The sequence below is a fragment of the Meles meles genome, chromosome 7, assembly GCF_922984935.1.
Source record: "Meles meles chromosome 7, mMelMel3.1 paternal haplotype, whole genome shotgun sequence".
Taxonomy (NCBI): domain Eukaryota; kingdom Metazoa; phylum Chordata; class Mammalia; order Carnivora; family Mustelidae; genus Meles; species Meles meles.
The window spans coordinates 37,909,632-37,927,714 of NC_060072.1; the positions used below are offsets into that span (position 1 = coordinate 37,909,632).

The 18,083-nt window shown below is 38.6% G+C and overlaps 1 protein-coding gene across 3 annotated transcripts in view; it reads right to left on the reverse strand.

The window, feature by feature from the left end:
• The window catches only part of ACSS3 (acyl-CoA synthetase short chain family member 3), a 162,199-nt gene that overhangs the window by 109,770 nt on the left and 34,346 nt on the right, over positions 1 to 18,083 (reverse strand). For all 3 annotated transcript variants that reach the window (XM_046013287.1, XM_046013286.1, XM_046013288.1), the window contains exon 3: positions 4,204 to 4,392. In XM_046013287.1, coding sequence (XP_045869243.1) covers positions 4,204 to 4,392 — 189 coding nt within the window. The remainder of the gene's footprint in view (positions 1 to 4,203; positions 4,393 to 18,083) is intronic.

Consider the following 18,083-nt stretch of genomic DNA (forward strand, 5'->3'; position numbering starts at 1 on the left):
CTGCTTAAATGTGACCACAAAAAAAAGGGGGATCAGAGATTTATTTTTTCTTTTATGATTCTTTTCTCATTCTAAATACATTCATTTTAGCCAAATACTGCACTTATAATTTTGTTGTATTTTTCTTAAAAGGGCCCCCAAATGATTTAAGCTTCAAGCCCCAGAAAGCCTAAACCTGTCATTAAATTACACTTGGAACTTTTCTTGACCTGACAACTTGCTAGTCCTTCTTCAAGATATACTAAGGTGTAGTCGAAAGGTGTCCCTGGGGGGAGCTGAAGAAGTCAGGGTTAATGTCCATTCTGGGCAGGCCTCAGGTGCCCAACTGTAGTCAAAATGTTCCCTCATCCCCACATTGCAAAGGAAGCTCCCCAAGCCCAAATTTGGATCTCATTTATCTCTGTGTCTTCTATACCTGGTCCAGTGCTTGCCATACCATAAGCTCTCAGTAAATGTTTCTGGAACTGAACCAAAATCCTCATTAATTTGCAGAATCAAACATGTCTTTATCCTTTTAAGTACACTACTTCTTCACCAAGAAATCCAAAGCAAAGGAGGCAGATAATAAATTATTCAGGAGATAGATAATCAATCCATGATAGTGCATCTATTCCTGAATTCTGATTTCTAGTTATGATGCATTTCATCTAGGAAAGGTTTATATTATACCAACTATATGCATATATGATACTGTCTGCTTTTTGAATATTATTTAATATTCATGGAGCTGAAACTCAGTGCAGTTACATAGCTTGCCCCAGGTCATAAGTAGTGAAATCACAAAGAGGGCTACTTCTGTCTGGTTACAGAACCTTTCTCTTCCCGCTGTATCAAGCTGCCTTTTAAAAGAAAAAACAAAGGAAAGAAAAGAAAAATAAGTCTTGTTTCCTTTTATTATATTTTTAAAGACCTGACATTTAAATAGAGTTCACATTTTAATATCTGTAATACAAAAATAATTCTAGACAACATTCCCTAAGATTAGAAATTCAGAATAAATGAAAGTAAGTTCCATATCAAATTAAAAATATATATAGAATATATCAAAGCTTGAATAATCTAATAAAGTCAAAATTAGACTCTTTCCCTCAAAAAAGAATCCTTTCTACATTTCTATTCAACAGCCTTTTATTGGAGATTTTATTTGGTCTAGACCAACTTGTTAGGATACTGTACAGTCTTTCCATTTTCATCTGTTAAAATAAAGCTTTTCCTTGAGATAATTTATTTGAAAATCAGGACATCAAAATCATTCCTGATTTCAACTATTCATTCTATCCAAATACCTCAGATACATATCTCCATCTTCTCACCTTTAATTTGACCTGCTCAATGGTCATGCTCATAACTATATACACGTATTCCCAAAACTCCTTAGAAGGGTGTGTGTGTGTGTGTGTGTGTGTGTTGATGCGGGAAACAAAGGCAGAAGAAAAACTATTAAATTTCCTTACTACCGGGGCGCCTGGGTGGCTCAGTGGATTGAGCCGCTGCCTTCCGCTCGGGTCGTGATCTCGGGGTCCTGGGATCGAGCCCCGCGTCGGGCTCTCTGCTCTGCGGGGAGCCTGCTTCCTCCTCTCTCTCTGCCTGCCTCTCTGCCTACTTGTAATCTCTCTCTCTGTTAAATAAATGAAAAATCTTTAAAAAAAAAAAAAAAAAAAAAAAAAAAAAAAAAAAAAAAAAAAAAAAAATTTCCTTACTACCTATAGTCCATTGACAAGTCCTTGAAACAGAGTGATATTCCTCTAGGAACTCAGCTGCCTCGATGTTAATACTTCGTTAAGGACAAGAGGCAATCTTAGCCTGATCCCCAGAATCCTGTATGTCTACTTTAACATATAAAAACTCTTTTGGAGGGGCACCTTGTTGGATCAGTGGGTTAAGCCTCTGCCTTCGGCTTGGGTCATGGCCTAAGGGTCCTGGGATTGAGACCAGCCATCAGGCTCTCTGCTCAGCAGGGAGCCTGCTTCCCCCCTACTCTCTCTGCCTGCTGCTCTGCCTACCTGTGATCTCCATCTGTCAAATAAATAAATAAAATCTAAAAAAAAAAAATTCCTTTGGAAACTTCCTCTATCTCTACCCCCCCAAGATATATGTTGGCAGTCATCCCATCAATACACATCTGAAGAGTCTCGTAACAGTTTTTTTCCTAAGCAGTAACAAATGCTCTTTTCCTAACAACAGCAGCCCCTTCAGGATCCTATTTTGTTTCCAAAATACCTGGGAAGCTTATGCTCTCCCTAACCACCTCCCAATTTGAAAGTATACCATTGGCTGCTCCTCATGAACCCAGGGCAGCTCTTTATGTGGATCCTGTCCACATGCTTTAATAAATCCACCGTTTTGCACCAAAGATGTCTCAAGAATTCTTTCTTGGTCCTTGGCTTCAAACCCAAATGTCTTTCCCACATCATGTGTGATGAATAAAAACATAGCCAGTGATATATAGTACACATTTTATAAATCCTCATTTTTATGGCTCTCAGTTACCCCACATCATACAATTTCCTTAAAAAGGAAAGAATGCATATACTACATCTCATACTTTTATCCAAATGGTGTTTAGGATTTCTAGAGCTAAAATGCTGGCATCTACAGCTTCCTCAAAGGAGCCCCCAGTTGCCCACGGTTTGCAGGTTACTGACTATTTCCCCCCGATTTACCTTCATAAGCACTGACTCAACATGTTTGAAAAAGAGAGAAGAAAAATCTATCCAGTTAATCCACAAACCAGCTCCCCAGCTCTAACACCTGATCTATTACCAGACGAAGTCAGATATGCAAACCCTCACTCTCTGCCTAGCACGCAAGGGACCCGCAGTCCATATTAGCTCCCTTGTTAGGAAGGTCTCATCTCTGGCTTGTGAAACTCTGAAGGTCAACCATCTGTCATTCCCATAATGACCTGCCTTCCTTAATCTTCCTGCTGCGATTACTCTGTTGCAATCGCCCATTATTTCACCCTCTGGCTCACAACATATTGCAACATCTGCCTCCTCTTAGCCTTGCTTAAAAGACACCCACCTGCTCAGAAACCTTGATGAGTCAAGGTCTACAGGACTCAGTTCAGACAAAACCGCCTTTCCAAGCTCGCCACCTCTCCCTCCTCAGCCCCCTCTGTCTCTTCCCTGTCCTCCAAATGAATTTTACCCATTTCCGTCTCAGGCCAGACTCATATTCTTTTTCTCTCCTTTTGATCCCACAACATCATTCTCTTCAACTGGCTGAATCTTAGCCAAGATCTAACTCGAATATCGACTCCAGGAAGTCTGCTTCAGCCACTCTGACTAAAAGAAGTCATACTTTCTAAAAAAAAAAAAAAAAAAAAAAAAAAAAAAAAAAAAAAAAAAGAAGTCATACTTTCTAACTCAGGGGTCTGTGAACAATGGGTGAGAGCCAGACCCCGGCCACAGCATGTGTCTGTTGAGTTTTCTAGGGACACTGTCATGTCCTCCGCTTACACAGTGTCTCCGGCTGCTTGAGTGTGATAACACCTGTAGCCACCTGGAACCCGTAATGCCTAAAATAGTCACTGTCTGTAACTTACCTGAAAAAAGTTGGCCGATTCCTGCTCTGCATTCATAAGGGAATGATAGCTAACCTGTTTTTACTAAGTACTAAATACTGGGCACCGTGTTCAATGCTTTCAGTTCAATATCTCAATGATTATTTCACAACAGCCTTATCAAGTTTGTTATTCGAGTACCCCATTTAAACATGCAATCCACCCCTCCCCAATACCCCTCTTCACCACTGTGCTTATACTACCATTCCCAGAAGTGAGTATGTTATAAAGCTACTATGTGTTCCATCCACTTGGTAAGTAATTATCCAGTACTATCCAGGATAGTACCTGGCATATAGTAGGAAGTTAATAAATATGTTGATGAATAAATTGGTTATCAGTTATTTTCCTTGTATGTCTTATATACCCCCAAATAGGTGGCAAGCTAACTTGAAAGGTATGTGCCTAATCTTGTATTTTATAATTCTCACAGCACCTAGCAAGATGTTTTTTACATAAGATTGACCCCAAAGTAAATTTCTGGTAAATGTATATATGCCAAAGAAAACACACATTCTAAGTATCCTACTTGAAAGGAGGATCTTATAACTACAGATCATTCTTGGATGATTCATTCACAGATAAATATGGCTGCACTGTATGTAGCTACTACTGATTTCTCCAAATAAAGCACTTACCTTTGCATGATCAATACGACTACTTAATTCTTTGGATGCAAATCCCCCAAATATGAGACTGTGGATGGCTCCTATCCTTGCACATGCCAGCATGGTATACATCGCCTGCGGGATCATGGGCATGTAGATAACCACGGTGTCACCTTTCTTGACACCATGCTTGACCAAAACGCCAGCCAGCTTAGAGACCTATAACAAAATCATCACATCAGCAGAGTGTTTTCTGTGTTATTTCACTAAATTTCTAAGTTAAGACACTAACACTAGAAGATGATCTCCATCTTGGTAGTGGTTCAAAGAAGCCTGAGTAATACATATTTGATGATGATGTAGGCTTAGATAGTAGCAGTAATAAAAGCCACCTGTATTACAATGATGGACTCTAAACCAACTTACTATTATTATACCGTATCAACTCTGTGGCTTAAATTTCCTTAATTATCCATTCAGCAACAGAGTTACTGAGCAACTATGAGGTACCAGACATTGTGTTTCAAGTCGGGAATACAACAATGAAAAACGGAGACACAGATATGTCCCTGTGGAGCTTTTATTCTAAAGGGGAAATCTGGCCAGTGAACAGAAAAGTAACATAATGGCAAATGTGGATATATGTTGGTTTAACTGTTGAAAGAGACAAGTATGTGTTAGGAAAGAAACCATTACTGTACACTTAAAAGGTAAATCAGACAGATTGTGTTATTATTATTCCTATGTTAGAAACACGGTAACTGAGACTCAGATATAACAAATAACTAACCTGGGACCAGAGAGAGAGAGTAAATGATGCAGCCAGGAAACCATCACAGGTCTTTCAACCTCATATTCTTTGTCCTTTCTGCTGCCTAAAACCAATCATTTTTTTCTTTATAGTTTTTTAATACTAATTATCTATGCAAACTGATGGCCCTCTATATTGAGATCAAAGACACAAATTTCTTTCTACTTTTGACCTACGTTTTGGGGACCAAAACAGACTGTATAAAATACGCTTAGACCTAACTGAATAAGAAGTTCAACATCCTTTCATTTAAAAAATGTATATTGAGCACCTATATATAGCAGACATTGTTTTCTGATACATCTGTAAACAAAACAAGACAAAGATCTCTATCTTCAGAGAGCTTATGTTTCAGCAGATTGACTACTTACAATAATTATAAGTAAATTATGTATTATGTTAAAAGGTAGTCAGTACTGTGTGGGGAGTGGGAGTAGAACAAAGTAGAGGGATTGAGAATGTGGGGGATAGGATTCTCAATGGGATGGTAGGGCAGACCTCATGAAGAAAGTGGCATTTCAGGGGCACCTGGGTGGCTCAGTGGGTTAACTTCTGCCTTTGGCCCAGGTTATGATCTCAGGGTCCTGGGATCAAGCTCCCCCATCACATCAGGCTTTCTACTCAGCAGGGAGCCTGCTTCCCCCTCTCTCTCTCTGCCTGCCTCTCTGCCTACTTGTGATCTCAGTAAAATAAATAAATAAAATCTTAAAAAAAAGTGGCATTTCAGCAAGGACATGTACATGTTAAGAATAAGCAGACATCCACGAGTATGCTCTTTCAGGCAGAGAGACCACCAGTACAAAGGTGTGAGGAGGATCATCTGTGATGTGATGGAGTAAAAGCAAGGAGACCAGGGAGTTGGAACAGAAACAACAAGGGAGAAAGTGGTCATAGATCAGGTCAGAGAGCTAAAGAAAGGGCCCATATGGGTCCAATGGGCAGTGGGAAGGACTATGTCTTGTCCTTGGATGTGGCTGTTCGAGATGATGAACAGAGGAGGCCTGAGACAAGGAAATGGGCCACAGGGCTATTTACAGATCCTTTCATTTCATTCTGCCTCTCCTACTTTTTCAGCAGTTTCAAAGAACTTGGAACCCTGATCATTCTTCCTTTTTCTCTTCATTCACATCCTCTGTGCAGATGGGGAAAGATGTGGTCAAAGTTAAGGACTCTGATGAAAGATAGGAAGTAACAAACAACTCTCTTAGTGTTCTGCTTTCCCCGATCTGCGCCTCCTAATTTAGTACTATTTTTTAAGAACTCAAAGCTGCCCAGCCAAAAATTATGAGAAAGATATACCGAAGTAATATAAATCATCTACTTAAATTCTATATGGAGCTCAAGACCAAGAAAAACACTGAAAAGTTATATCCAAACCCTCAGGGTGTGATCCCTGTTGAAAGCAGCCATGCTCTGTGATCATATCGCTGGGTGTCCTGTTGAAGGTACAGAGCGAGGAGAGACCAATGAGAAGAGTTTGTCTATTTACAGCTATAACTTCAGCATCTTGAATAGTGTCTATTGTTGAATAAAAATGACCTTCATCCAAGACCCAATCTAGCAGTGGTGATCTAGTAACTCTATATTATAGTCTTACTTCACAAGGTCGCTGGAAGATGCCCCAAACTTTTCTGTCCTCTGAAAGAAATGATACCGATGAATTCAAGAACTTTTTTGGGAAAAAAAAGATTTCAAAATGACCAAATGCGACCCCAAGATGTATTTAAGTGGGAGTCCTGTCACATCTTTAAAAAAAATAGGGAGCCAACATATTAAAATTAGGAGACTTCATATACAAATCTAGATTTCCAGGTTCTCCTGAAAAATTGTAAAGTCTAGCACCACTGGGCCTCTGTTGTTGAATGACAGCAATCAATTAAACCTGATATCAGCGACTAGGCTGAACTCACCATTCCCTGGGACCATTAATCACAGAGCATAAATTCTTCCTTCCATCCTGAGTTTAAAACATATTCTTCTCCATCTTGCTTATTTTAAGTTTATGCTATAGCAACATAGTCCTATAACCGTAAATGACGTGATATATACTGATAATGAATTTTTTTCCCCACCCATTTCTCCCATTTATATTTATCTGCTTGGCTCAGGCATCTGAATTGTGAACCACTTCTTTGAAGACAATTAGTAAATTAGGCTGCACCAGGGCTGCAAAACCACTAGATGGCGTCCGCTTGGCCTTGTTATAAACCTGCTTTTTGCGGCCACTCAGTATTTTGATACTGTACTAATCACATCAGAGTTGCCATGGAAAAAAAGTTTTACGTGATCAGTAGAGAAAATTTCTTTTTCAGTAGTGTTCAGGGATAAATGTCACTCCAGGAAAAGTTTACACTGTAAACTGTATATTATATACATATATGAAATTATATATTTATGTCTATATAGGTGAATGAATTTGTATGGGAAAACATTTCTAGTGAGACTTCTAATAAATAGGTATATAAAAAATATTAGCTCATAGCAAGACAAATAAATGGACATTGGTTTGATATGAAATATGTGGTAATATTTCATTAAAAAATGTTTCTTACTAACATTATATCTAGAGAGAAGCAATACAGGAGCCCTAGAACAGAATACTGAAGTCTTGATTCAGACACAAATAAAACCATTTTGAAAATAAGTGTAGGCAACAGCAAACAAGAAGAGGAAAAAATCTAGAAATCCCAGCCATCTGAGAGTCTGTAATCACTCAAAGAAAGTGCTATGAAACTTCAACACAAAGGGCAATTCAATTATTGCTATTTCACGGGTCATCTTGCTTTTATTGACTTCCAGCTGGAAAATTATCAAAGAGAAGGAAATTCGAGGTTATTTTTGTTCATTGTTAATATTCTTATCCTACCATAGATATCTGAATGGAAATTTATAATTTCTATCGCTATCCAAAGAGAAAATAGTTAACATATATCTAGTATAATCCACAATTTCTCAACCAAAGGAAAAGTTAAATCATGTTATTCACATAATCCATATTCATTTTTTATCTTCGCAAGACTATGTTTTAATTTATCAACAACTTAATCACTTTCTATCACTCACACACCACTAAATTGGTTTTCCGTCTAATGTCAAGGGTGGTACATGGAATATGAAATCATGGTCAGGCCATGCCTCTGTTAGCAGGAGGGTAACTAAGCCATGAAGGAAGCGCCAAAAACCGAAATGAATGTACACATTCATTTAGATACAACACTATTTGCTTCTTCCCACTAGAGACTACATGAATGGACCATTTGTTTAATAGCTAATTTAGGGGGCACCTGAGTGGCTCAGTAGTTAAGCGTCTGCCTTCAGCCCAGGTCATGCTCCTGGGGTCCTGAGATTGAGCCCCACGTTGGGATCCCTGCTCAGTGAGGAGTCTGCTTCTCCCCTCCTTCTCCCATCTCCCACTCCCCCTGCTTCTGCTCTCTGTCTCACTCTCTCAAATAAATAAATAAAATCTTAAAAAAAAAAAAGAAATCTAATTTAAAGCCATTCAAATGTATAAGTATCCTGTCATTGATTCAACTTATACAGTATGTATATGCATATATCCTGAAGTCAAGTTTGCAGATGCAAAATAGGAAGATAAAGTCCTTAAAGTAAAGAAATGCAGAGTCCAGGAAAAAGGGCATAAATAAATAGTAATGACAAAATAAGAAAATGTAACAACAGATATTTATGTATGTGAAATTGTATACACATAGATTTGATTTTTTAATAGATTTGGTTTAAATATAACACACACACTTTTCGATACATGCAAAAACTTTAAATTTTAAAATTATTAAATGAAAACATTAGTATAAATAGTAAAAAAATTTTAATAAATTTTGTATGTATTCATTCTGCAAAATCTTCATTCAAAAGCAGTCCTTAGGTTAGTACAATTTCATGATCAAATGTCCATGACACAAATATTAAACAGTAGATGAAATTGACCAAAGACTATGTTCTGTGGAGTAAATTAGCACTTGCTTCACAAACAGCCAAATGTCTCCTAAAGAAAAGCATGTTTGTATGAGAAAGATAGTGCTGGTGTCCAAATTACAGTAAAAAGATAATAATTATAGGCAATTTCAGGGCCATGTCAAAGAAAAGTATATGAAAGAGAAAACAAGAGGAAGCATGTTTTCAAGCTGCAATGATGTCCCACTGCACACCCTGGTCGAATCACCCACAGAAAATATAATCAATTTAAAAACCAATTATATTATCTGAGGAAGCAGTCTTCTTTTCCTAAAATTCTACTTGAAAAATAGAAAGCTTCCCATAGTGTTCTATATAAAAACACCTTGAAAGATGGGGAGCAAGCAGGGAATTTGTAGGTGGCTCCTCAATGAAAGGTTGAATCAGACTTTTCTAAAACCCAGTAAGTATATCTAGTGATCCTAGATAAAGACACAAATGTGGAATAGCTTCCACAGGCACAAAGGGATGGCATCCTTTAACTGTCTGCATGCAAGCAAATGTTGTTACTGCTGAGGAGATTTAAGCTACGAAATGCCTATTCGTTTCTCTCCTGGACCATTTGTCATCTGGTTTCCAATCTTGCCCACTATAGTTTCTTCTTCAGAGAAACCAAAGTGATGGAGCGTCCCATCATATTTTGAATAAAATATAGTCTTGGTGTGCCTGAATGGCTCAGTTAGTAAGGGTCTGCCTTCAGCTTCGGTCATGATCTCAGGGTCCTGAGATCGAGCCCCATGACAGACTCCCTGCCCAGTTGGGAGCCTGCTTCTCCATCTCCCTGTGCCCCTCCCCTCTGTTCATGCTCTCTCTTGTTCTCTCGCTCTCTCTAATAAAAACATAAATAAATAAATCTTTAAAAAATATAGTCCTTACAATGGTGCACAAGGTCCTACAGGATCTGTCTCATGACACTCCCCAATTTCATCTTCTTCCTCTTTCTTCTCATTGCTAACCTCTTGGTAGCCCCCTGATGGTCCAAGTTTGTTCTTGTTCTAGAGCTTCTGCCTGACCTAATTTTCACTCAAATGGGCACATGGTTCTCTCCCAGTGTCCATTTGGGTCTGTGTCACTGAGTCATTCCTTGGTAACAAACAAGTTACAAACATCTCCTTGGTAAGAAAACAAGTAGTCTTCTCTGACGAACATATCTAAAATGGCAGCCCAAGTCACCTGTAGCATCATATTTTCCTTCATTTATATTGTATAAGTTTTCACTTAAGTTGTATTATCTTTTTATTCGTAATTTATCTCGCTAATCAGAATACAATTTTCCTACGAGGAAAGATTATTATCATTCACCCTGTAGTCTATGATGCCCACAATAGTGCCAAATATTTATCAGGTGTCCCAAAAGTATGTTTGAATAAATACACTGACTCCAGCATCATTCTAGTCCAGAAAAATGAATTCAAAACACATCTGTTTTGACATCTTTCTAAACACACATCTTTCTAAAAGGTCAGAGTTCAGCCACCCTGAAAATAAGACAAATAAGAACCTATCAACGAATGATAAAAAATAAATTAATTAAGCAAATGAAGTACCAAAGCCATGGACCCGAATTTCAGGATTCCAAGAAAGCCAAGGTAAATGTTTTAAGAAGAGTTTTAGGTGAGGCAGGCTATAAACCTTCACAGTCAGGCAATGAACTAAAACAAGATTCTCACAGCATTAAAAAATAAAAATACCCTGTGGGGCCCTGGGTGGCGCAGTTGATTAAGTGTCTGACTCTTGGTTTCCATTCAGGTGGTGGTCTCAGGGTCCTGAGATGAGCTCCCTGTCGGGTTCTGCATTCAGCCAGGAATCTGCTTCAGATTCCCCCTCCCTTTCCTTCTGCCCCTCCTGCTCATGCTCTCTCTCTCTTCTCTCTCAAATAAATAAATAAAATTTTTGAAAAATTAAAAAGATAGAAATAAAATAAATAAAAAAATGAAAATTCTCCAATGAATTGGAAAAAAAGCACAATGTAGAGCAGACAAGTGATATTTTTGGAAATAATTATTTCTCTCAGACAAGGATTAGATTTTTCTTTCCTTTTTAATAGATGAGTAACTGTTCTTTTTCATTAATCCAGTCAGTAAAATAATATGAGCTTATGCTTTAAGGCCTATATTAGACACTATGTTGGTAAAAAAACAACAACAACAACAACAAAAAAAAACAAATACATAAATAAAATATTACCCCCTATCCTCAAGGAATATTACTCTGGTCAAGAAATACACTAATAAGTAGTGTAAAAAGCAAAAATAAACTTGTGTATGGAGAAAGTATCCTGGATTTCAAATCATGGAGAAATAACTTCTGGCATAAAGGGAAGGGAAAAGAAGTGAGTTCACACTTCAAACAATCTCGAAAAATCTGGCTGAGAAAATTCAAGGGGATTGGTTGTCTTGTTGTTATTTTGAGTTTATGCTTAGACATTTTTATTTTGAACACATGACTCTAAACATGGGGAAAAGGAAGCTAACAAATATTAAATGCTGCCTTCTTGCTTAATTTATTCCTTCCTACTGCATCTATTATTCCTTCCTACAGTATTTATTAAATTGGTTTAATACTTATTTTCTTTACATGGTGTATTCTCCGAATCTAATCTAATTTACAATTTATTCAGTTGAGAAGTTAGTCAAAACAGAGTTTTAGCTACAATTTTGGTAAAAATTTAAATCAGTAGTTGGTGCCTACTCATCTATAATTTCAAATGAAATACAAATATGTCTGCTAAAATATATTTTACAACATGGCATTATAAAAAATAGTTCCCAAAAATGATAAGGCTTATGGGGAAATAAGGTTGAGCTAGGACTCAAAAATCAACACAACTGGAGATCTTTAACATCAGTAAAAATACTATGACAGCATCATGTTCCAATGATCAGTTAGGGCTTTAAATGGTGGGACTCAATGCTTCCTGTTCTAGGATAGTCTGCTGCAGGGCATTCACTTCCAAATTTCCTTGCAAAGAAGGACTAGTCAAAATAGCAGTGTAGGTTACATAACAATATCGTTAATTATTTTTTAAAACAGGAGAGTACCTTCTTAGCTTTAGATTCTCAAAAACCACTTAACTCATCAACCCTAAAGGATCTTCACTTTTTTTTCTTACAGTTTTCAGATATGGATAAGGTGTTCTCTTTAAATTGTGAGAAAGGCACTTCTCAACCTGCTAACAAGGCAACAATCCAACAGGAAAATGAATGAGCAAAAGATATGAATGGGCACTTTAGAAAAGTGGAACAAATGGCCAAGAAACACAGGAAAAAGGAGCTCAAGTTCAGCAGTCATTAGGAAAAAGCAAATTAAAAACCATAATGCAGTATCACCACACATTCACCAGAAAGGCCCAAATTAAAAAAAAAAAGACTTGAGATTCTCAGGGCATCTGCGTGGCTCACTTGGTTAAATGGCTGCCTTCCACTCAGGTCATGATCCCAGAGTTCTGGGATCAAACCCCAGGGCAGGCCCCCTGCTCAGCAGGAAGCCTGCTTCTCCCTCTCCCTCTGCTGCTCCCCCTGCTCATGTGCTTCCTCTCTCTCAATCTCTGTCAAATAAATAAACTAAATTAAAAATAAAAAAGACTTGGGATTCTCAATACCAACTGTTGACAACTGGCATTCTCATACACCGCAACTGGGAATGTAAATTGGTACAACCAGTTTGGAAAACTGTTAAGTGAAAGACTCTCATACACAAAAAGTTGAATAAAAAAGCCAGACGCAAATGAGTACACTATACTACTCAATTTATACAAAGTTCAAAAACAAGTAAATGCCATCAGGGATGGTGTATATGTATCTAAATAATAATCCCCTAAAGGCTGAATGAGAAATGACAAAAATGAAGCAATAACGCATGCTTCTGGGGGCTGGGGATATTCTGTCTCCTGATCTGGTTATGTGGGCATGTTCTGTTTGTGAAAAATCTAACAAGCGTTACATCAGGCTCTATGTACTAATCTGAATGTATATGACATTTCATTCTAAGTTTAAAAATGGCATGCTAGGAAAAAAACCTACACAAAGCACTGTAAATTCAATCTCATACCAGCGTCATTCACCTACTCACCAAGCATGGAGAAGGTAATTCCCCTTTTAGAGATAATACCTTGTAGCAGAGCTGACTGTCGTTAAACTCAAGTTTTTATTGCCTATTTAAGAAGTTTAAAGAAAAGAAAACTAAGCACATGCACTGTTGTATCCCTTCACCTCAACAACGCAACGACTGGCAGGGCTGAATTTCTGCGTGTTGTGGTTTTTACATTTTAGGTTCTTGCTTAAGAAAATGCTGATGCTGATGATGTGACAGACAAAGAAATATCAGATTACCTTACCCTGACAAGGGTTCTGAGAAGATGGAATTCAGACTTTGAAAAGAGCATCCTAAAGGGCAGAGTTGGAGGAAAGACTTCTCATGGGACATGGACTTTGACTTCAGAGTAATTTTCTCCTCCAAATTAATCAACCTTCATAATTACAACCACCAGCATAATTATATTTCAAATAATTACCTTCAGTGGAGATAACAGACATTTTCAGTTTGAATTAAATCAGGAAAATTTAGCACACACTGGATGTCATCAGTTTTCCATATATTCGTGAAAATTTCTCAAATGCTTTCTAGAGTTCACATTTTTATTTTGCAAATAAATAAATAAAAATTCACAATTGAGCATCTGCCTTTGGCTCAGGGTCATGACTTCAGGGTACTAGGATCAAGCCCCACATTGGGTTCCATGCTCAGTGGGGAGCCTGCTTTTCCCTCTTCCCCCTGCTCATGCTCCCTCTTGTGTTATCTCTCTCTCTCTCGAATAAATAAATAAAATCTTTAAAAAAAATTTTTTTTTAATTTTTAAAGATTTTTTTTTCTTTAATTTGACAGAGCACTAGTAGGCAGAGAGGCAGGCAGAGAGAGAGAGGGGGAAGCAGGCTCCCCGCCGAAGCAGAGAGCCCAATGCGGGACTCGATCCCAGGACCCCAAGATCACAACCTGAGCCGAAAGGCAGTGGCTTAACCCACTGAGGCACCCAGGCGCCCTAAATTTAAAAACTTTTAAAAATCACAACTGTTTGAATACCAAGGAAAGCAAACTTACCATACACAAATGGAGGTAAACTCAAAATGAAATTAGAGATAGAGAAAATAAATTCAAAGTAAGAGTTTCTAAAAATGATGAGCAGTGTATATAATATATACATCCAAATACAAACATAAACTCGCACACTCGCCTTTATTTCACTGCTAGAACCACTAATTTATAAAGAGCTACCAAGAGAAGAACACAATGAACACACACACTTATCCTGGGATGCAGATCTGAGTTGCAAGTGTGGAAAATTCATGGAGGAAATATTCATCTTGAACTTCCAAGCTAACTGTAAATCAGTTACAATTCTTCACAGGTAGTAAGAGGTCAGAATTGACTTAGAAAGAAGCTCATGTTATATTACGGACATAATTCAAAGATAAGAAGTTCCCACAATAAAGGAACTTAGAGTCATTTAGAAATTTCAAATCATATTTCCTTCATGCATTCCTTCATCATTCAATACATGTTCACTATGCACCAGTCCCCACTCTGTGAACAGAACAAAAGCCCCATCCCTCAAGGAAAGTACATCCTAGAAGAGAAAACAACACAAAAGAAGTTAGCTAAGTAAAAGAAAAACAATGGTACTGAGTAATAAATGGCAAAATTAAAAAGAAAGCAGAAAGGAGGTCTGAAGTGGTGTGGATATGGGAGCATTTTTATTTAAGATGGCTAGGGAAAATCTCATCCAGCTACCACGGAAAATAACATCCAGCTCCCGTGAACCATAAGATATCTGGAAGAAACACTATCTCAGGCAGAAGGCAGGTAAGTACAAAGGCTTTAAGTCCGGAGTGGAGTAAGCTGAAAGTTAACTGCAGGAGGCAGTAGGCTGGGGTGTACAGTGCATGGGGCTGGGGTGTGCGGTTCATGGGTCTGGGGTGCGTGATGCAGTGGGGCTGGGTTGCAGTGTGTGGGACCGGGGTATGCAGTGCAGTGGGGTCAGGGTATATAGTGCAGTAGGGTCAGGGTATATAGTGCAGTGGGGCCAGGGTGTGCAGTGCAGTAGGGTCAGGGTATGCAGTGCAGTGGGGCCGCAGTGTACATTGCATGGGGCTTGGGCGCGGTGCATGGGCCTGGGGAATGCAGTGCGGCAGGGCCGGGATGTGTGGTGCAGTGGATCTGGGAGTAGGTCACAGGAGGTGCTGACATAGAACCACAGGTCACAGGGAGGAATGGCTTTTTTTTTCCCCGTGCTGTCAAGACAAAGTACAAATCTGTTGTGTGGTCCTGAGAGTTCTCGGAGTCTGGTTCACTGGAGCCCTATCTCCCTCACTGCTCGTGCTTGTACTTTATGCCAAAATCACTGCGGGGGCACTAGGTTCTCCCTTCCCTGAATCCGTATGTGTGATTCCTTCTGTCGGCAGGACTCTCCTTCCTACGATTTCCCTTCCCACTTCTGGTTGTTCGGGCTAATTTTAGGTACTGACTCTTCCAGAAAGCCTTTCTGTGCTTATTAACAGTTTGGCTGAGCTGCATGCCTTCCCCTGTGTTTCTACAGATCATAACACTGCCCTCTAACATTACCTTTATTACATTTACATAAGGTTCTTAGCTCCTTAAAATTAGGAAATGGGAGCATTTACCTTGTATCCCTTATTCCCAACAGGGTTTGGCATACAAAACAAACATTTGTTCAATGAATGAACAATGGATCTTGAACCAGGCTCAAATCTCTCTCCAAAAAATCTTAATAAAGGATTGTATAAATTATCAGATCTACATAAAAGGTGACAGGTTTTGGAAAAGCTCTACTTCTGAGTCATTCTGCAAAATCTTCAGATCCTTCATGTCACTGAAACAATTTAACCTAAAATGTGTCTGTTCCCTAATTAAATAAGAAATGCTAACTAACTTAATAAAGTTTTACTTAGCCAGAAACTCTCAGTAGAAATGAGACAGGGGAGATTAAAACAAGTAAAGTACAAAGCCACTCCTCTTTGTTTGTTCTCAATGGCATTACCATTAAATCTTTCTTTGTCTGCCTTCTCTACTTAATAAAATAAAGGCCACAGGGAACCAGGAGCAGGTAATCAAAGCTGAGCACAATGCCTCCCTCTTTCCTAACACTTCTTCCTTTAGTACTTTAGAGAAGAAAAGCCTGGGGAATCAGAAGCTGTCAGCAGGTGACAGAAACAGGCCTTTTAAGTACTTTGATGTCAGGCTAAACTGAAACCAATGAACCAGTACAAACCTCAAAAGGGTCTAAGAGTCTAGACTCAATATTAGAAAATCAAGATGACTTAGCAGAAATGCTTCTAAGCAAAATGTGTGTGCATTTATCATATACACTTCCTCAATTGATTTAAAAAACAACAGGAAATTATTTAACTCTCCTTAGTTTATGTTTCTCTAGAGGCTTCTCTTTTGGCTCTGATGGTTATGTATCAAATTCAATATTGGTGTAGATAATATTTGGAAATACATAAGTAAAGCTCCTAATCCGTATGCTACTTAAGATTTGCCTGTGTCTTAGGCCTTAATATTAATAAAATGAAACTGTGACAATATGCCCAAATCAGAGGATTAAGTTTTTAATCATAGATAAACCCTCATCTAAAAGCCAAAAATGCAAACCTAAAATAAAACACGGGGTCCAGCAAGTTATCGGGAGACTTACATTATCTCCTATAATAAAACGTGGCCTCAGATGACTAACAGAGTCATCTGCTGATGGAGTTCTTTCTCTCCTCAGCCCCAGTGTGAGCTCTGTTTCTTTATAATTCATTCCAAAAACAGAGCTCACACTTACAGACCAATAAAAAGTACCCAACAGTGTAATTGTGTCATTATTTTGTTTTGTTCTGTCTTGGGCTGCCTAATACTTGAACTCCCTTCTTACTGGATTGGAATTCCCCCAGTATGAGTCCTAGTGGGAGCAAGGGCCCCAATTCCTACTATGAAATCAAAAGAAGAGAAGATATTTCTTCCTCCTCTTTCTGGAGGAAGAAATGCTTGATACTTTAGGCACGTGACCTAAAACTGGCCAACGAGGTACACCTACTATGTCCGTCTGGGGGGTTACCTTAAGTCAGCAAGTCTAGTTACCAGACAATGTGTGGTTTCTCCTTAAACTTTTACCTCTGCCCCTTCTCCCTTGGGGTGTGTCATTTTTCTGAACCTGGTTCTTTAGTCTTCCCTTTTCATGAATTCCTCTTATGTTTTAGTCAGCTGAAGCCGGCACTCACTGATAGAACCAGGCTGAGACCAAGCTTGAGCAAAACTGGATTACATTTCTCTCTTGATTGTTTGCAACAACTCAGGATTGTCCCTGTTGCCTTTCTTTGAAATCTCTTAGAAGTCTAAACAGGAACATTGTTGATGCAAAAGGATATAATTTCCGGGAGTCAAGGAAAGTTGACCGAATTTTCTAAAAACCAAGTAGAAACCCTAAGTAGGTTAAAAAAGTGAAAGAAGAGAATGTGCTTTCGAAAGCCTTCATTTAAAAGCACATGCTTCCAAACCAACGCTGCTACACCAGTAGTTCTCAACCAGTAACCACGTGCCACCCAGGACACATTCAGCAACGCTTGGAGACATTTTTGGTCATTTCACAACTGCGGGAGGCACGCTACTGCCTCTCATGGGTAAAGACCAGGAACGCTGCCAAATATCTACCTGCATATAACAGCACCCTTAACAGAATTCTCTGGCTTAAAATGTCAATAATGTCGGGGCACGTGGGTGGCTCAGTTGGTTAAGCATCCAACTCTTGATTTTGGCTCAGGTCATGATTTCAGGGTCATGAGATCAAGCTCCATGTCGGCTCCGTGCTCAGCAGGGAGTCTGCTTCTCTCCCTCTCTCTCTCTCCTTCTCCCTTTGCCCCTCCCCACTCACACTCTCTAAAATTAATTAATTAAAATAATTAATAAATAAAATCTCAATAGCATCAAAGCAGAAACCCTTCCCTATACTTTAATCTCCCTTTAAATCGTATGTAAATAAATGCCCCCACAGAGCTAGAATACGTGTTGCCCAGTCCACAATCCCCAAACACTTTTATAATTACTTCTGAAACCTCATTTCTACCCTATT